This window comes from Callospermophilus lateralis, chromosome X (assembly GCF_048772815.1).
Source record: "Callospermophilus lateralis isolate mCalLat2 chromosome X, mCalLat2.hap1, whole genome shotgun sequence".
NCBI lineage: Eukaryota > Metazoa > Chordata > Mammalia > Rodentia > Sciuridae > Callospermophilus > Callospermophilus lateralis.
The window spans coordinates 125960426-125980311 of record NC_135325.1 but is presented as its reverse complement, the minus strand read 5'-3'; the positions used below and the strand labels follow the sequence as shown (position 1 = coordinate 125980311).

The following is a 19886-nucleotide window of genomic DNA, read 5'->3' as shown; positions in this document are numbered from 1 at the left end:
CACCTTTAATAAGTAATGGTTTCTCTGAGATTATGTATATAATTGAATGGATGGTTATTCCCTTCAGATACTTCCAAGAATTAGAATTACTGAGTAAACCATTTACTTTTCAATTAACTCTTTAAGGCTCTTGATTTACGGTTCAAAAGTGCTCTCCAGAATATGAACCCACCCATCAGAATGCTGGCTGCTCACATCCTAAGTGCCACTGACCCACCACCAAAGAAAACACCACCACCACCTTCCACCCTGCACAAACACTCTGCCTTTGTGTTTGCATGAGAAGAACAGCCACCCAGAAACATTTGAGTAGGAATTTTGTGGCTTCCCCACCTTGTGAGGAAAAGGGCTGGGACAATTGGCTCAAGGGTTTGGGGGTGGAGTTAGCTCCTGGTGAGGTATGGTGCTAGAGTCACTCTGACAGCCCTTTTGCACACACCATCCGACCCTCCCGGTAGATAATCACGTCTTCTGAGAATAGAGGCAGTTGTGCCTCTTCTTTTCCACTCTGGCTTCCAGTGATTGATTTCCCTCCCCAATGTGGGTTTCATGTCTTTGTATCCCAGGTAGTGTTTTCTATCTCTCTTTGTGGTCCTGGGGATGGAACCAGGGTGTGCACATGGTAGGCCAGCACCCTGCCACTGAGCCACACCCCCAGCCCTTTGCGCCTTACTGTGGTTGAGTCATCTTTGGCTAGCTCTGGTTGACTGAGGTACCACTTATGTATGTGCTATAAAATTCACCCATTTCCCACACACTGTCCTGTGCTGACAGTTACCACTGTTAGGTGCAGGGCAGGCTGAACTAAGTTGTCTGCAGGGCAGGTTGAACAAACGTTAGCTGCAGGATAGCCCAGGCACTCAAACCCCACTCTGTCTGTCTGGTCCTTTATCACCTGTTTGCGTCAAGTCTGAACATTCAACCCCACTCAAGGCTGAACACTCAACCCCACCTATCTGGTGCAGTGGAAACCCACATCTGACCCCTGCCCCATCTGCCTGAAGGCAGAAGATGACGCTACTGTACGATCCAATCACTGTACGCCAACAAGGCAGCTTGCAAACCCAAAGACCCCATTAGATTTTGGCTAGAAAAACTCCCTCCTGACGGGCCCCCCCTTGCTCTCTTTCTTCTCTTGCACCTCTCTCTCTCTCTCTCTCTCTCTCTCTCTCTCTCTCTCTCTCCTTTTTTCTCTTTTGCACTGCTGCAATAAAGATCTCTTGGTCACTCCGAGTGTCGTGGTCACTTTCAACCACCACCACAATGTGGTTGGCACTATGGACGGACTACCTGCGTCACTCTGTGGCTTGTATTCCTAGGTCAGGACCCAATGCTCCTCTGTTCCAAACCCTCCAGTGGGCTTCCCTCTCACATTCTCTGAGTTGAAGGCAAATCCTCGGGCTGGAGGTGTAGCCCAGTGGTAGAACCCTTGCCCAGCGTGCACGAGGCCCTGGGCTTGACCCCTAGCACCTGCATCAAAGGAGGGAAAACAGCACAGGTCCCTTACAGTGGCCTGCAAGTTCAATATGATCTGGCCTGTGTCTTCTCTGGCCTCCTCCACTCCCACTCCCCTTCTGGCTCGCTCCCGTCCAGCCACCTGGGCCTCTCACCCTCCACAAAGCACACCAGACAGACCCACTCCTGCCTGGGGGCCTTTGCCTGTTTGTAGCTGGCTTCCCCAGCATTCTACCTGGCTCACCAAAATGTCATCCTCAATGAGGCTTTCCTGGCCACCCCATTTAACACTGCATCCTCCCTTCTCCCCACCTGCATCACTCTTAACAGGTGTGGGGGCTAAGACATGTAGGTAGGTGCACCTGGATGGGAGTCACAGCTCTGACAGTAAGGAGCTGCCAGGCCTTAAGGAGTCTGGGTGCGGCTGAATCCACTGGAAGGTTTTAAACACGGTGGGAACTTGCCTTACATCTTAACAGCATCCCTCTGCCTCCCACACTAAGGATGAATCCAAGGGGGGCCGGGATGGAAGCAGGGAGACTGGCATCTGGGCACCTTCCATCTGGGTGGGGACCGTGGAGGCGAGGAAAAAAGAGCAAACTCTGAAGATATCTTGATGCTGGAACCACGGAAATTAGCCAACGGATGGGCTGTGGCCTTGGACCCCCGTGAATCCTCAGAAACTCTGTGAAGAGTTGCCCTTTCCTCCCATCACGGGAGTCCAGCTCACCCAGACCCCAACGGGTCTACCCGCCCCGCCCAAAGACAAACCCACACGCTGATGCCATTTCCCCAACATTTAATTAGGAAAGATCACGACTTGAACAAAGAAACTCATGCAACAGCAGAGGAGAGATTTGGGGCTCTTGGACCCGAGATGGGACCAGATTCCTCAGAGGAGGCAGAAGACACCAAGCAGTAAGGCACTGCCGCCTCGGCCCCTCGGGCGAGTGAGTGCACCAGGGGTTGTGGGCAGGGGGCAGCTGAGGCTGAGGGGCTCCGGGGCAAGTGCAGACAACACTGAGGAAGTCTGGCAGTAGGGTGGAAAGAAGGAGCGTTGTGGAGTCCCCAGGCCCAGCTCAGACCCCGGCACAAGCATTCTCCAGGTGCTCAGGCAGGACAGGGTCCTGTGAGAACGTAGTCTGATTCTACAGGGGGACTTTGTGGCCTGGCTTGGCACAGACAGTCTGAAGCAGCTTCAGGTGCACTGGCCCACCCCAAGTCCTGCTGGTACCCCAGCCCTCTTCTTGGGTCAGGCGGGGCAGCCACACCTAAGATGAGGTGCAGAGGCTAGGTCAAGGCTGGCAATGTCACAAAGGAGCCTGGATGGGTGACAGAGCCCAGAACAACTCAAGGAGAGGAAGGTCAGGGAGGTTGGCAACACTCCATGGGGACACATACTTACAGATGGAAATCGATGTGGAATCAAATTTAATAAATAGGTGGTTGGGGTATAAATAGCACAGAGGGCGGGGCTATCCCAACACATGGGCAGGAGGGAGGGGGTATTGCTGCTGGGGGGGATGGTCCCATCACCCCCTCCCCATGCAGGGCCCAAAGCAAGGCACTAATGAAGGGGGCCCAGGTGTGCTGGGGGCATCTTGGCTCAATGATCTTCCCCACAACACCTGATCTGGGGCTCTGCCCCAGATACTCAGGCTGGAGCCAGCCACACCCCTTGATGGGGGCGGTAGACAGCTTGGCTCAGGACTGAGAAGCCCCCTCCCACCAATTCCACCACCCTCAGCCGTTGCTGGACACGAGGCTGATGATCTGCTCCAGCTTCTGGCGCAACTTGTGCTTCCGACAAGACGCATCCCTGTCCAGGGCAGCGAGAATCTGGAGGAGAAGGGTCCCCTGGATCTGGACTCAAGGGGAAGGCCCAGCTCTCCCTATCAAAGCCCACCACTTCCCAGCTGGGCTCTTCTGTCCTGCATGACTCAGCCCATCCACTCCCTGCAGCCCCTGTGGGAAGCTCGTGGTTCAAATCTCTCACCTCTGAACAAACCCACCAATTCACCTTGACTCCCAGCACCTTCCAATTATGGAGCTTTCTACTGTGTACGGCCAGCATGCAGCCCCTTCCCAAGTGTAGTCTAGACTCACTGTACGAACTGCCCCCTTCCCATGGCCTTCTAGCCCCAAACCTCCTCCACCCAGATCTCTGTTGTTTAGGTCTCCGTGATCTCATTGCCAGACCCGGGGAGTGTGCTATAGCTCCATCCTCCTTGACCAGCTGTAGCACCCTGCAGAGAAGGCTGCTCTCCCCTGCTTGACCCTGAGGGCGTCCTTTCTCAGGCTGCAGGACTCCTTGAGACACTCTTGGGTTCCCTCCCACCCTGCTGCCAGAGCCTCTTCTCCTCTCCAATCTCTGAGTAGCCCAGGGCTGCATGCTTGGGCCACACACCCCTCTGAACCCACTCTGACTTCCCTCGGTAAGCCCACCCACGGTCAGGGCTTTAAATGCCTTGTACTGGCTCATGAAGGTGCATTTCCAGCCCACACTTTCCCCCAAATTCCAGACCCAATATCCAGATGCCTACTTGGCATGTCAAGTCTCTTAGCCCTCTTGGCTACAGAACAGTACTTGGTTCAGCCTCCCCAGACAATCCAGTCTACCTGGGCACTCTTCCTCCTACCCAACCTGAGAGTGCTCTGAGGTTTCCCCAGGGCTTTCCCACTTTCCACGGAAGGCCTGAGTGGGGCTGAAGAACTCCCGGTCTCTGTCCCTAACCCTATCATAGGACTGTTCCACCCACAGTCTTTCCATCCTGCGTTTATGGCAGTGGAGCCTGTCCTGCCAATTGCTTAGGCAAAACACCCTGCAGTCACCCTTGGCTCCTCTGTTTCTCTCCTGGCCCACATCCAATCATGAATAAATCTTGAAGTCCACAGGTTTATGCCCCACTCCTACTAACATCTCCAATTTCAAAGCCCACAAGTCCTATAAATGGCTGGCCCCACCCACTTCTATCCCCATCCCACACCCCTAAGGCCATCCATTCCAGTGCTCAAACTGCACACTCTCTTTTTGTTGTACTGGGGATTGAACCCAGGCTGTCACACATGTTAGGCAAATGCTGCACCACTGCCCAGCCCTTTTAATTTTGAGACAAGGCCTCATTACATTAGAGGATGGTCTTGAACTTGTGATCCACCTGCCTGAGCCTCCAAATAGCTGGGATTACAGACATGCATCATAGCATCTGGCTCAGCCCCTTAACTTTTGCCTAGTGGGAATCCTGAGCTCTAGCCAATGACTTCTCTTCTGTGTTCCTCAAATCTCAGCCTCCATGCAGAGTATCATCTGTGCTGACCCCTGGGCCTGGCCAAATGAAGAGGAAACCATAAACAATCTAAAGATGTACTCTGTATCCCCTCTGTCCCATCTGCCTCCTTGTAGTACTCCCAGCCCCCATCAGCCCCCTGCCTTGACCCTGGCTGAACCTTCAGGGTCAAGTCACTAGGGGTCTAAAGGGTGCACAACACACCTCCTGGCGGTACTTGGTGACATAGAAGTAGAGTTCGCTGAGTGCACTTAGGACATTAAAGTCACTGGCATGGAGGCGGGACTGCTCCACTAGGTAGGCATCCATGTCTTGGTCACTGATGGAAGCCATCTTTGCAATGTCTCGGTAGTACCTGTTGGGACCCTGAGTAGGTTAATCAAGCAGATATCACAAATTCCAAAACCCCTGCCCTTGATGCCCAGCCAGCCTCAGGGGCTTTTTTCCATGGCTGGCTCGCCTTACACAGGCTGCCTAGGGTGGGGTAACTCAGTCACCCACAGCAGTCTCCTCTTGGGGCCCACCTCTCCACCCAGCTCTTGTAGTTGGGAATGTCCTTGGCATAGAGTAGCTTGTTGGAAGGTGAGTCCTTGCCCAAGCGGTGCTCTGATGTGGAACAGGAGTCCATGAAGGTCTGGGCCACCACTGACAGGCAAGCATCTGTGATGCTGTTCTTGTGGATGTCAAACACGAACTGAGGGTTCTTGATCACATTCACCCAGAAGCGCAGGGGCAGGCTGAACAGAGGGACACAAATCCAAGGCTCCTAGTGGCCCCATGAGCCCACTACTACCACTGCCTCCCTTCACACTTATTCCTGTCTGGCCAGTTCACATCTTGTCCTGAGGTGGCAAGAGACACATATGGCATTTGAAGTTTCAGTTGGACTTCAGGCAGTGAGAAATAAGAGGAAATGGCCCCTCTGTCCTCAGTAGGTCTCAACTCCCTCTGCAGCTTTCACTTTTACCACTACCACCACCTATGACAAGCAATCAGCACCTCTACCCTGCACAAGACCCTGGAGGGCAAAGGGCCACATCTCAGAACTGGCCTCACTGCCCACATCCCACTCACCCAAAGCACCTAGCAACATGTACCTACAGACTCACTTGCCTCCAGGCCAAGCCACCATCTTTTCCTGCCCCTGCTGGTCACCTATCCTCCATGGGGCCTAGGTCTTGGCAAAGCCACCAGCCTCTTCCATCCACCCATCCCCAGGAAGCCATCAGCAGCCAGGAATAGGGCAGTACCAGTTGCTCTTCCAGGTGTGGCGCACATCAGGATCACTGATCTGGCGCTGATCAGCCTGCTCATCCAGGAAGTCAAACATGTACTTGATGGCCAGGGGCAGGGCTGAGCCCCGATGGGCAATGCTGAATACTGTTTCAAATAAGTCATCCACAAACTTCTGCAGTGTGCCCTATGGGGAACAGTGAGGATACAAGCTATGAGGGACCTAGGTCAGATTGTTCCTGAAGCCTAGCAAATAGGCAGAAAGTCTTGGCAAACAGACGGGCTTTCCACCTGGCATGGTGGTGTACAACTGTTATCCCAACAGCTTGGGAAGCTGAGGCAGGAGGATTGCAAGGATCATGAGTTCAAAGCCATTGTCAGCAACCACGAGGTGCTAAGCAACTCAGTGAGACCCTGTCTCTAAATAAAATACAAAGTAGGGCTGGGGATGTGGCTCAGTGGTAGAGTGTCCCCCCATACACACACAAAAAAGAGGCTTTCCTATAAGACCCAACTGAACCTTGGGTTTAGAGTTCTTATTCCAAAGCCCTGAGAAAGTGGCTGGGGCTAGAGGGTATTTGTGCAGAGACTGAGATGACATAGGGCAGATGCACACCTTAGTGGCCAAAAGCCGTGTTAGATAGATCTCTGAGACCATCTTGCTGCCACGGTCCCCCTCTCGGTGGTCGGCGTGGTCATGATTCTTTACCAGGTGCCACAGTTTGGTGCCTGTCTCCTGGTCAGGTGTGATCATGGGTGCCCGTGAGCGGAGGCTATCAGGGCTGCTAGCAGTGCGGAGCAAGCTCTCTGGGGCAGAGAACAAGTGTGACCCTTAGATCACTGGAGCCAGTGGCCATTGCCCAACTTCTTGCCCCACTCTTTCCCAGGAGCCCAGCAGATTGTCTGCTCTTGCTGACCCATCCTACTTTGAGGCTGTACAGAATGGGAAACCTCCCAAGGGCATTTACCTCCTTGGTAAAGCCTCCAGGGCCAACCCAGCTACTTGGGGGCTCCCCAGGATGGCTTATGCAGCCTCAAAGGATATAGGACACTTACCGTAGCGGCTGAGGGAGCGGGTGAAGGTGAAGGAGTTGGCCATATTATAGGCAGATACTTGTTTGGGCACGAGTGCTACTAAGGAACCATCTGTCACCTGAACGTCCCAAAGACAGAGAAGGGGCAGTATAGGAAGCCAAAGGCCACCACCCTCTGCACCCAGACCCTTTAGTGTACATATGGGTGGTACTCGAGGCCTGTGAGGTGGACTCATGAGTACAGGCAGAAGGGCTGGGAGAAGCCAGGACCACTGCTCCTGTGTCCTGCTGTAATTCAGGGAAATACCCTGGTTCCCATGTGGCCCTGGGGGTGATCAGGTTCCCAGCCTCTCACCTGGTAGTGGGCCAGGGAGTTGACCCTCTTCCAGTCACACTCAATCTTGGTAGTAACGTCCTCATCCTGGAGGATGATGCGGGCCATGCGGCCCTGGCGCCATTCTGTGGGCCACAGTTAGCCCTTAAAAGCATTCCCCCAAGACTCTGGGTCTATTTCTTTCAGGGAACCAAACTCAAATGGGGAGCATAACAGCCCCCTCAGCATGTATAGGTGGGGGCCAGGAGGAGGGAGAGGGGGCCTCACCCAGATCCATATCCTCAGCTTTGGGGCGCTGGGAGTAGGGGATGCCCTTGTACACAGTGTCTAGCAGCTTGTCTTTGGCCTGAGTTATGCTGTCACAGTTGAGAACCTTCACTGGGACCTGGGTGCTGCCCTCACTCTCTGGGCACACACAGTGCAGTGTCTAAGGGTAAAGGGCACCAGAGGAGCATCAGTCTGGGGCAAGGCCTCTCCCCATCCCCACATCTCGTGCCCACCTGTCCCTGTGCTCCTCACCAGTGTCTTGTAGTCAATCTGTTGTCGGATGAGCTTGTCCTCACTCAGAGAATAGCGTGCCTCGCCCGTTATGGCATCAATGGGACCCTTCTCCATCTGCTGCTTGATGGCACAGTAGAGCAGGAAGAGTGGCTCCCCAGCGCACTCCTGCAGTTGGAGTCAGGTGCATGGCTTGCTACCTGCCTAATAGCCAGGTGTCCCCCAACAGTCCTTCCCCTGCTACCCAGCCCACCAAGCATACCTTCAGAAACTTATGCAGCAGAAATGTGAACCAGTTGGTAAGCATCTTCTCAGCCACTGACTCTGTCCTAGGGCAGGAGAAGAGTGCTCAGGCCCTGGCCTGGTAAGGCCAGGGCCCTGACAAGGAGCAGGGACAAGTGTGTAACCTAGACACGAATGGGGCTAGCCAGGGGTGAGCTGGGGGAAGGGACCAGGCAGGATACTACAGACCTGCGCAGCAGCAACTTCGGGTGGTTCTTGCTCTCAAGGTTTTTCTCTATGAGGTCTGCCAGCAGTTGCTTCAGCAGCCCAGTGGCATAGTCCAGCCGGCTCTGCAGGGCCACCATGGTGAGTGAGGCCACAGTGCCACGGTCACGCATGGAAAAGCTGCTCTGGGCCTCCAGTGTGTGGATGAAGGTGAGTACGAAGGCACGGTTGTGCAGCAGCTGCCCAAAGAGGCGCAGAGCCTTCTCGACATTTGGGGGAGTCTGTGCGGAATAGAGAGTCTCAGAGAGTAGGAGTGGCCCTGGGGGAAACAAGGCATGGGCAGGCTAGAGGTGGCTCACATCCAACTCCTTAAGCACTGGGTGGGCCTCAATGCCTGGGAAGAGCACGCGCACTGCATAGGTACGATAGTCCAGGAAAGGGATCTGCACCCCATCCATATGATTTGTTAGCTCATTGATGTCTGTCTGTAGTTCTGCAAAAGCTGGAGAAAGGTGTGAGTGAGCTGAGTAGGTAAAGGGTGGGCCCCCAACTCCCACAGCCTGCATCACACTCCCTGCCTCAGGCACCTTCCTTGCACTCCAGGGCCACACGGGACTCCAGGTTGTCCATCTGCAGCTGGAGCCGCTTAAGTGTGCGGTCTGCATCCTGAGTCTTGCGCTTGTAGGCAACCAGCACAGCAGTGATGGCCAGAAGCAGGAGCCCACCCCCCACTGCCAGCCCCACCATGGCTGGCAGGGTCAGTGCCCGCTCAGCTGTGATGTGCAGGGTACCCAGCCAGAACTCCAGGCCACCCACCAGCACCTGTGGGGACAGGTTCAGGGTGAGCCTACCCCCCCCCTCCTCCAGGCTGCCTGGGTGACCTCCCCATCTCCCACCAACCATGACAGGCTGCCGGCCTGTCTGACTGGGCGAGTCACACAGGAGTTGTGTGTCTGAGACGGTGAGTGCACAAGGCTGGCCTCCGATAAGCACTGTATAGTTGAGGCGGGAACTGCCAGCTGCTGCCGGGATCAGGTTCTTGCCCTGGAGGTGGAGGACTCAGTCAGCCCAGGGTTCTCCAGGTCCCTACTTGTTCCTTTCTCTCCCCACCCATCCCTGCCCCACCAGCACCTTTAGCACAACATGGGAGCCAGGTTTGACATCCAGGACACCAGAGGGCCCAAGCGGCTCAAAGCTGGGGTCAGGATAGTAGGTGAAGGAGGAGCGATTGAGGGAGCGGGCTGTCTGCACGTGGTCCAGCAGGAAGCCAAACTCATCAGGGTGCTCGCCTTGGGCCCTGGGCTGAGGCTGCCCAAGGAAGATGCCGGGGGCCTTACACAGCATGGCAGTATCATTGATCACCTGGCATGTCTGTAGGAACATGGGTGGGCAGCCTGGTGCATGAAGCTATGAGCAATAGAGGCACAGCAGGGCAAAGGCAACTGTTACTCACATTGGTAGTCTCAATGCCACGGTACTTGGCCCGGACCCGGGGCTCCTGGATGGTCAGCAGGTGGGTCCCACTCACAGTGATGGCAGTGCTTCCACTGGGACAGGGATAAGGGACCTCAGGGTTCCTCCCCACCCAGCCCTGGAGAGTTATCAAGGCTGCCATGAGACCCCAGGGCCTCCCTGACCCTGGATCACCCAGCAGATGCCAGGTATTGTGTCCTCAATACAACTCCGCCCCTCCACCAGGGGAGACTCAGGCTCAAAAGGACACATAACTTGATGGCAAAGGCCCCACTTACCAGGTGAGGCTCTAGGGAAGAAGCTGAGGGATCTAACCCAGTCTCTGACCCCATCCTCCCCAAAGTCTTACTTAATGATGCTCCAGGTAGGCTCAAGACGAGTGACGGTGGGGTCCTGAGTGTAGGTATAGATGACTCCAGGGCTAGAGATGTTGGCTCGGTCAATGGCAAGGGTGATGGGGGCCTGGCTGGGGCCCAGGGTGGAGACAGGCGAGATACATACGATGGCCTCAGCATCTCTTCTACATGAGCAAGCAGGGTGCTTGAGGCAGGTGACTGGGGACCTTCAGATGCCCTGCCCCCATAATTCCCCTCCAATGCTCAGCCCACCTCACAAACTGGCACTCGCCATCTCTCACGGTTACTGTGACCCTGCTGCCGGCATCCAGAGAGTTGCCAGAGATGGTGAGCCGCGTGCCCCCTGAAGCTGGGCCCCGAGTAGGACTTACACGGTCAAATGTCGGGGTCTGGGGAAGAAGCAGCCCTGAGGGGAGGGAGGAGCCAGCCCAGTGCAGGGGCTGTTCTGCATCCCCCTTGGATGGGAAAGGGAAAGAGCTGGGAAGGGGAAGGGGGTAATGGGCCACACACCACAAAACTGTAGAGCTGCTCAGACTGTGTACGGAAGTCGGCAGAACAGTCGCCTACACAGAGCTCAGCAGGCCCTGGCTGCGGGCTGGGTACCAGTGACTCCTCCATCTCACAAACGATCCTAGAGGTTAGGGAAGGTCAGGGCCAGCCATGGCAGATAGGGGCAGGGTACCCACATGATCACACTCACCTCTCAGCACTGACGTACTCAGTGGGGATGGAGTTGCAACGCACACCAGCCACTCGCAGGACCACCTCCCTGGAGGCAAGGCCCAGGTTCTCACCCACGATGGTGACCCGGGTGCCTCCCTCCTTGGGCCCCATGAGCGGGTAGATCTGCAGTGTGGTATAGGAGGAGAGGGTCAGCAGACTCCTCACAGGTGCCCAGCAGGAGGTATATGACTGATGGAGGAGGCTGACCTGGATGATGCGTGGGTGGCTACACCGGGTCCCCTTCTGGCTTGGGTGCATCCAGTTGGTCTTGGGGGCTGGGCAATGGGCCCGCAGCTGGCACCTGTTTTCTGTGATGCACCAGCCACAGTTGAAGCGGGGGTCAGCCTTGAGGCAGAGGCCGCAGTTGGGCCGCTGAGCCCAGCACTTGTACAGGAGGGCTGTGAACACAGGGGGTACTGCTGACACAGTAGCAATGGCAGAGAAGCAGGGAGAACAGCACTAGAGCCCGCAGACCTGTGCCCCGGAGTGCCAACCCTATTCTGGAGGCAGGCAGGCTCTTCAGTCCCATGTCACCCCTCACCTCGGAAGCTGGGAGGCTTGTCAATGGGGAAATCTCCATCCCAGACAACAGAGAAGTCCAGCTCAGTGTCACCATACTCGTCACCATCATAAGAGTACTGGGGAAATCAGACCCATGTGACTCCAGATGACATAAGCAGACCCTCCTCCAAAACTCTTGCCAACTCTCCCTCTCCTCAACTCAGGAACCCCAGCAGGAAACTCAGTAGTTTCCCTGCCAGGGCCACCTGAGGCTTGCAAACCAGCAAGCTGGCCATAGACAGGAACCACCCCTGTCTTCAGCTTGCACTTGGGAGTGGAGGCCCTAGTAGGGTCTTACCGAGGCATTCTGACACTGCACACTGCTGCTATTGAAGCGCACAGCTGGCACTCGCTGCTGCCGCCCCTGTACCTGGACCACACACTCATAGTTCTTCTGGCCTGACTGGGGCTGTGGCAGGTTTTTAGCCCGCAGGGTGAGAGGCTGCATGACACCCACAGGGATCAGGAGGTCCCCACGAGGCAAGATCTCAGGGCAGCCCTGGGGGGAAAGCACCTGTCAGTGGCACCCTGGGCCTCTACTCTTCTCCAGGCCCAAAGAAACTAAAGAGATCAAATGCAGAAAAGCCAGAGGCCACCTGAGAAGCCCAGCCCCTTCACAGAACACATGGCACCCGCCTCACCTCAGGGCTGTGGACCCTGCCCTCCTGGAAGGAGCACTCGTGGGGGTGGCTGGTACACACATGGCGGTACTTACACCAATGGCAGGGATAGGGGCTGCCAACACAGGACATGCACCTGGGGGCAAGGACTAGCTTCAGAAATAGGAGAGAAGGCCATGTCACCCTGCACTGCCTTCTCATAGGACACACTGGGAAATAAAGGAAGAACATAGCCAGGCACCAAAGGCCCATACCTCACATCAGCAGAAAAGAAACATGAGAACAGGGATCAAGAAGGCTTGACAGCTGTAGTCCCTGAGGCCCCCAGAAACAGACCCCTGAAGTTCTTGCCTATCCCAGAGCCCCCTTTAGTCCCCAGGGATAGATGCTAGTCCAGGTACTCACGATTGGAGGACACTGCAGTTGTAGAAGACAAAATCAGCCCCAGCAAACCTCACACCAGTCTCCTTGGAGAGCAGCTGCAGCTGCACAGTGCGGGTGGCCCCTGCAGCAAACCCAGGGGCAACCATCAACTAGCAGGGACAACTAGCCACCCCACCCACCCCATTCCAAGCAGCCCCAACCCACTGACCGTGCCCCCTGGTAAGAGCCTGGAGCTCCTGGAGGGAGGGTGAGGGGCAGCGCAGCTCCCCGGAGGGCAACAGGACAGCCTCGCTCTCTGTCACCTCCTCAAAGGCACAGCTCACACCCGCACTGAGGTCTGGCACGTTGCGCATGGCTACAGTCAGCTGGGGGAGGCAGAGGGCTCAGAGCAGGGTGCAGCCTCCCTGTTCAGCACACATGGGTTCAAGCACCCTCCATGCCACTCACCTGCACCCCAGGTGATGTCACTGACACGTTGTTGGGCCTGACTCGCACCTGTACACACCTACTCAGCTCCTCCGCAAAGCCATGTGGGGCAGAGGCACCGGGACAAGCCCCTTCACGGCAGCACCTGCATGGGGACAGGCCAGAACTGGTCCCACCACTGCCCCAAGAGGGGCTTGGTGGGGATGCAGTAAGAAACTGGGGGAACAGGAAGACTGGCCAGCTCACAGTGCCAGGCAACATTGTGCCTCAGCCTTGTCCCCTGGGATCCAAAGGACGTCACTCAGGGTGGAGGTTGCACTCATTAGCTGGAAAAACTGGAGGAGGGAGGGCAGGGAAGCTGCTGGGCACAAATAGGGAGAAGCCTCCCCCCAGAGGACAGCCCCAGCAAACCCACTGCCCTGCCACCCTGCACCTGCTGCCCTCACCTGTGCTGTAGCACACACCAACCGCAGTGTGGGTCCCCTGAGCCCAAGCAGGCTGCACAGCTCAGGTACTGCTCACATGTCTCCACTGGAAGCTGGCTCACCTGAGAACAGCCATATCAGCACCCAGCCTACCCCTACCCCCCCACCCACCACCACCCACCGTGGGCCCACCTGCTTCTCACTCAGGAGGTAGATGTGCCGGTAATCAGGGCTGAAGAGGAGGTCTCGGAGAATGGGGCTGCCATCCACCACAGGGACTGTCTCATATAGGTAGGCATCCTGGGAGCCATCAACCCGTACCTGAGCCACAAGAACAAGGCACAGTAATGACAGGCCAGCCAGATACCACTGCAGTCCCCTGCATCCAGGGCACGCTCTTCTTGAGCCAGGACTTTCTATGTTGTGGCTGAGCTGAAGCCATGGTCTGCTACCACTCAGTGCCTGGCCTGTATGCCTATGGCTCCCAAAGCCACAACCATAGGACAGGGAAAGCAGGGTAGAGACTCCTCCCAGAGTCAGCCAGAAAATGTTCCCAGGAGACAGAAAGGTCTGGTGAATGGGGAAGTAGGGATGATAGCCAAATGGTATGACATTTTTTAGGGTGATGGAAATGTCCTGGAATGAGACAGTGGTGAAAGCTGCAGAACTCTGCAAATATGCTAAAAACCACGGAATTGTATGCTTTAAAGGAGTACATTATATGGCTTGTGAATTATATAGTTCAATAAAGTCATTACAGCAGGGTGTGGTGGTGCACCCTGCAATCCCAGTGACTCAGGAGGCTAAGGCCAGAGAATTGTAAATTGAAGGCCAGCCTGGGCAATACAGAGACCCCATCTCAAAATAATAAATAACAAGGGCTGGGGATGCCAGGCATGGTGGTGCACACCTGTAATACCAGTGATTCAGGAGGCTGAGATAGGAGGATCGCAAGTTTGAGGTCAAACTCAGCAACTTAGCAAGACCCTCAGCAACTTAGTGAGACCTTGTCTCAAAATAAAAAATAAAAGAACTAGGGGTGTGGCTCAGTGGTAAAGCATCCCTGATTCAATCCCCAGTACCAGAGATAGAGAGATAGAGAGATGGAGAGAGAGAGAGAGAGAAGGGAGCTGGGGATGTAGCTCAGTGATAGAGCACCCCTATTCCCAGTACTGCCAAATAAAAATAAAAAGGGGGGGGGGTCCAGCAGTTAAGCAGTCCCAGTGTCCATGAGGAAAATAATGTGGGATGGGAATGGGAACCTAGAAAAACCCTTTCCAGGAAGGCAATGTCTCAGGTGAGAACAAAAGGATGAGGCAGTGTTAAACAAGGAAAGAGCAGGAGGACTGTAGGGCAAAGGGCTGCAAAAATGACAACTTAGCTTCAGCCCCTGCTCTCCTGGCAGGGAGAGGGAGGCCCCACAATACATGTGATCTCTGTCCTCAGAGCCACAGGAAGCAAGCAATTCAGACCAGAGTGGGTGCTGGCACTAGTGAGGATGGGTGGTTGAGGGATCACCGAAATAGCAGGGCTAGGCTATTGGGGCTGGTCACTGTGGCCTATCCAAGGTCTTCCAGGGCTCAACTGTGCATTCCCACCCATACCTCTTTTCCCAGAGCTGAGATACTTCCCCCATCCCCACATGCCAAGGGTTCCAGGGCCCACCTTCTTCAGACTGCCGCTGCGTGTGCCAATGAAGACCACAGAGTGCTGGTGGTAGGTGTAGGCAGCCACACTGGCCATACCATCAGTGCTGTCAGCCAGCAGGGGCAGCCCCTCAATCACATTCAGGCCGCCCAATGGCTGGTTCAACACTAACCCACAAAAGTTTCCATTGATCTGCATGGGCTGGTAAAACAGGAGGGGTACGTGAAAGTCCAACCTGGACAGAAGGCATCAGATCTCATGTCCTGCCAGGACACAGGATCTGGAAGTCAATGCTGTCCAGCCAGGTCCCCATAGGAAATTGGAGACTAAGGAGGGAGAACATGGAGGGGAGAAGCCTGGGCCTGCAACAGAGGGACAGGCAGCTGGTCATGGTAGTACACGACTATAATCTCAGCAACTTGGGAGGCTGAGGGAGGAAGTTTGAGGCTAGCCTCAGGAACTCAGCAAGACGCTGTCTGAAAATAAAATGGACTGGGGATGTAGCTCAGTGGTAGAGGACCCATGGGTTCAATCCCTAATCCCATACACAGAAAAAGACAGGGTCAGATTGGGAGACTTACTGACTTGAGAAGGAGCAAGGGTGAACGAACTAGGAATGGATGGAGGGGCAGGAAGAAAAAGGTGGTAGTCTATGAGCAGATGACACCCAGTAAAAGAATGGCAGTAAGAAGGAGTGCAGAAAGAAGAGAGAGGGAAGGGGTCTACAGAAAGAAGAAATGGGTGTCAGGAATGAGGTGGCACTCCCAGGGCCATGCCAAGCCTAAAACTGGATATCCAGCCCAGGAAGTGGGCAGGCCAGCAAAGTTGCCAAGCCCAGCCTGGGAACACTGTGGGGTGGGCAAGGAGCTCACGGTGTTGATGCAGGGCAGCTCCTTGTTCAGCAGCCAGGGCAGGGCCAATGTGCCCTCCCCACGATAGCAGGACTGGATGCGGCGCCTGATGTGGGCATTGATGTTGCTGAGGGTAAAGAGGCAGAGGATGGTCTGCCGAGGTGGGCTGGCCCTGTTCTTCTGGCCCTGAGAGAAGATGGTGAAGAGGACATCCTCGTCAGCTGGCACACCCAGGGCCTGGGCCAGCAGCAAGCCGGGTTTGGCCAGGTGGGCGCTCTGCACCAAACGGTACTCCACACCACGCCAGGAACAACCAATGGGGAACTCCACATATGAGTAGAACTCCGAGTCCCCTGCACACATGCGCACAATCTTGGACGTGAAGAATTTCTCGCCTGCTGTGTCCAGCAGAGTCTGCTGGGTGTCTAGCTGCAGTGTCAAGAAGTACACAAAGGAGGCACTAACAAAGCCATATATGTAGTAGATGTCAAAGGCAGGGTACAAGGACAGTGTGTCTGAGGGGATCTTGATCTGAGAGGAGACAAACTCATCCTGGTACACCTGGGGAACAGGCAAAGTACAAGCATAAGATGAAGCCTAGGCCCCACTACCCACCCCACCTACACCTTCCAGTCCTACTCCAACAACACCACCCACCAGGGGCCTCCGTCATGATCCCCCACCTGCCCTGCCTGGACAATCACAGGAACCCAGGCCAGAAAGGCCACAGAGGGAAGGATAACTAGTTCCCCCATAGACGGGGTCCCCACGGTAGGCTCAGGCTGTCCTCCCTTCCTCAGCAGCTTGTCTGCATCTCTGTGACAGTGAGTGGATAAAAATTCCCCTCCTGGACTAAGGGCTCTCTCAAGAACCAGGACTGAGTAAAGGAAAGAGGGGATAGGGACTGGGGTCATGAGAGGCAGGTGAGGAAGACTGAGTGGACAGGCACAGTTCACCTACCAGACTGAACATATCAGCACTGTCCTCGTCGCCAATGAGCTTGCGGGAGCTCAAGGTAGGAAAGTACTCTGACTTGCCATCCACAGCAGTGCCTACAAATAGCTTGCTAGGCCCTTGGCCCTGCTCCACAATGACACCAGCCATGGAGTCAGGTTCCTGGGCCCCTGACAGGTAGTGCTCTTTGCGGTGATGAGGCTCACCCAGCTTGAAGAGGTCATCCAGGCGAAGGAACTGGCAGATGCCCTGCCAGATGCTGCCACAGGCCACTAGGCGACGGGCTGCATAGTCTATGAGCAGCAACTTATTCACATTGTCCACGGGCACCAGGCGGTGGGCACACACACGCATGCTGGGGGGTGGGTAGCAGCGAGCATTGTCCTCAACAGGCCCAGTGACGTGGGCCCGCAATTCAGTCAGGTTGGGGGCCAGCTTGAAGACCCGGTTCACTGCACCCACAAAAACCTCCCCAGTCACTCGGTGCACAGCCAGGTGGGTGAGTGTGGTGTCTGTCACCACAAAGGCACGGAAGGGCCTGCTGCTACCCAGACCTTCCTCCATGGTGAGGAAGAGCAGCAGCAGGAGGCAAACAGTGGGCATGGCCAGCAGCTGTGCCGGGTATGGGCCTGAGGAGAGATGGCAAATGGGAGTCAGAGGCCCACGCTGCCTGCCTTCCTCCTGGCCTGCCTGGCCCAGGACCACAGGGGACCAGGGCTGCTCACCCACCACCATGCCAGAATCCCAGATGGTGACCACGGCTGGGAAAGAGGAGAGGCCTTAAGCAGGGCACATGAGTGAGCAGCATCACAGGCAGGCTTGGGGGCAATCAATCATTCCCCACCCCCTACCCCACTCCCACTCTGGAAAGGAGCCAGGAGGCCTTGCCTCAGCTGGGCCACACCCAAGGGGGCAGCACAGTCAGATGCTTGGGAAGACAGGATGGAAGGCCCTTCTGGAACTGAGACCACATCCCAGAGCTGAGAGCAGCCAGCCCCACGGGAAGGCAACTGTGCGGAAGCCCCAGGCCCCAGATAACCCACACCTGAGCTGGGAAAGGGGAAACACAAGGAGACAACAATCACAAGCCGGGGGAAGGGAGAGGGATGCTACCCCAGAATGGCATTGCTACCAGGAGCCTCTGGGTAATCAACGCCTGAGGCTGGCTTCAGAGCTACCACATCTCCTGCTCCTGGCCCCAGCTGCCTCCTTCACCCACCCCAGGGCCTCAGCTGGCTGTCCAGAAGCCTGTTGTCTGGCCTCCTCGCTGCAACACAAAGCAAGTCTCATCTGTCCCCATAGCCACACACCGAGACAGACATTAAGTCAAGCTTTGCTCAGGCACAGCCAGACTGATGGCCAGGCAGCCCTGCATGGCTCTCCCTGCAGATCCAGAGTTTAGCTGGGAAAGGAGAGGTACAGGGGGCTCAAACCCACCCTTGACAGTCCTAGGAGACTTTTAGTTGGGAAGCAACATCCCCAAATGCAGTTGAGGCCTTGGGGAGATGGGGCAGGGGCCATAGGGCCAGTGCCAGGACTGGCACTTCGCCCCCAGGCCACACCCAGCCAGCCCCAGTCTGAAAAGACAGCAAGGCAGTGTAGTGGTCGCCAGTGGGGCAGAGTGCAGTGCTTCTCTCCCAGGACCCAATCCCCAAGGGAAACAGAGGGTACCCAGCATGTAGGGTGCAGGAAGCCAAACCAAGGAGGCACCAAAGAGAGAAAGGGAAAACTGCATTTGCTACAACAAGGAGCAGGCCCAGCTTGAAATCGCAAAGTTTCAGATCCCATTGATCATCTCTCTGGGGTTCTTTTGTCAGGTTTGCATCCTGGACCCCTAATGCAACAGCCGGAGAAGAATGGAAGGCAAAGAAGAGAGACCGCATCCTGCCCTCACCTCCTTTACACCTTGCAGGAAGACAAGTCTAGGAACAGGCCTCAGACAGGTGGGGAAGGAGTCCTAGAGAGGCAGGATTTGTAGCCCAAGACCCCGCCCCAGCCCCCATCTGTAAGGTGGCAACCTTGGGCATCACAGGTACCCAGCCCCTCAGCTGTAGCCCTGCCAGCTGAGAGCCAGATGATGGGGACAGCCACACGCAGAGACGTGGGTCCAGCGCCCGGTCCCCAGTGCCCCACAACCATGTTATTCCAGCTAGCCCAGCCCTCTCCAGGAGCACCCCTCAGCAGACCCACGAAGACCTCAGTCGGTGGAGGTGCCGCAGCAATGCTCTCAAGGGCCGCCACTCAGCTACAAAGACTCTATCAGGCAAGGGGGTTGGGTTCAGGTTGGCTGTCCCTACCCGCTCCAAAGGCAGGGGCAATGCCTGACCCCCGAAAGGCCCAGCATGACCCCCAAGCTGCCCGAATCCCTGGCCACCGAGAAGACTGTCCCTGCACGGGCGACGGGGATGGCGACCACCTACCTATCCCTCCGCCGTCGCTGGCTCCGGGTGGCCGCCCGCTAGCCACGTGGACGCGCCCCGTTTGCCACAGCAGCCCCGTCCGCGCGCCCCCGCTGCCTCTCCCAGTGCCCCGAGCGCACCGCCGCCGCCGCCCACACACTGGGCCAACCCGGGGCCGCTGGGCCTCTTAAACCCGGACTGTACCACCGCGCCGGGCGGGGGCGACCAGGAGGGCCGGCTAAGGGAGCTAGAGCAGAGGGGCGCGCAGGAAGCGGGCCGCTTCTCCCTGGAGCTGGGAGCTTCGAAGCGCAGCGCCGGCCCCCCATCACCCGCCAGAGACCTGGCCCTGAAAGCCGACCCCCTTCGTTCAATGGCCGCGTCCGCGGCGCGCGCCACCCAGCACACCCCCCTCCGCCTCCTGCCTCGGGCAATCTGGAACTCGCGCGTGCCCGCGCCACACCCCCCTGGGCTCTGGGGCGCGCCCGCCCCACTCGGCCGCCGGGGGCCGCGCCCCGGGCCACCTGCTGCGGGTGCGAAGTCTCCCTTGTCCTGGCAAGTCAGGTGCACACCAGGGGAGGACTCTCGGTCCTAGCACGGGACTCCCCTGAGGGTCACAACCCAAAGGGCCTGTGGCTAATAACACGCAAATGACCAGTACGAGGACTCTAGGCTTACAGCCTCTTACACCTGGCTCCTTCAGCCGTCTACCACGACCTTGAATGGGACTGAGGATATTGCCTTGCTTTCCTTTCCCTTTTCTCTTTAAGCAGCTTTATTAA

At 56.5% G+C, this 19886-nt stretch overlaps 1 protein-coding gene across 2 annotated transcripts; it reads right to left on the bottom strand.

Annotated features, from left to right (window-relative positions):
- Positions 1–2237: 2237 nt before the first annotated feature.
- On the bottom strand, positions 2238–19219 carry Plxna3 (plexin A3). 2 transcript variants are annotated; one of them, XM_077106830.1, is made up of 33 exons: positions 19129–19219; positions 16715–17337; positions 15776–16315; positions 14922–15104; positions 13449–13577; positions 13278–13378; positions 12853–12976; positions 12614–12770; positions 12427–12526; positions 12043–12157; positions 11700–11900; positions 11382–11478; positions 11048–11238; positions 10818–10963; positions 10628–10748; positions 10370–10506; positions 10111–10281; positions 9742–9835; positions 9420–9659; positions 9189–9332; positions 8876–9110; positions 8648–8790; positions 8313–8569; positions 8104–8170; positions 7863–8009; positions 7611–7770; positions 7365–7468; positions 7032–7128; positions 6592–6782; positions 5993–6162; positions 5267–5479; positions 4947–5097; positions 2238–3294 (listed from the first exon to the last, which is right to left on the bottom strand). In XM_077106830.1, exons 2-33 carry the CDS (start codon positions 17309–17311, stop codon positions 3199–3201), a joined length of 5619 nt encoding a protein of 1872 aa, XP_076962945.1. In that variant the 5' UTR covers positions 17312–17337; positions 19129–19219; the 3' UTR covers positions 2238–3198. The 2 variants fall into 2 exon arrangements, with proteins under 2 accessions (XP_076962945.1, XP_076962946.1); XM_077106831.1 differs by having other exon boundaries at positions 8876–8966.
- Positions 19220–19886: the final 667 nt, after the last annotated feature.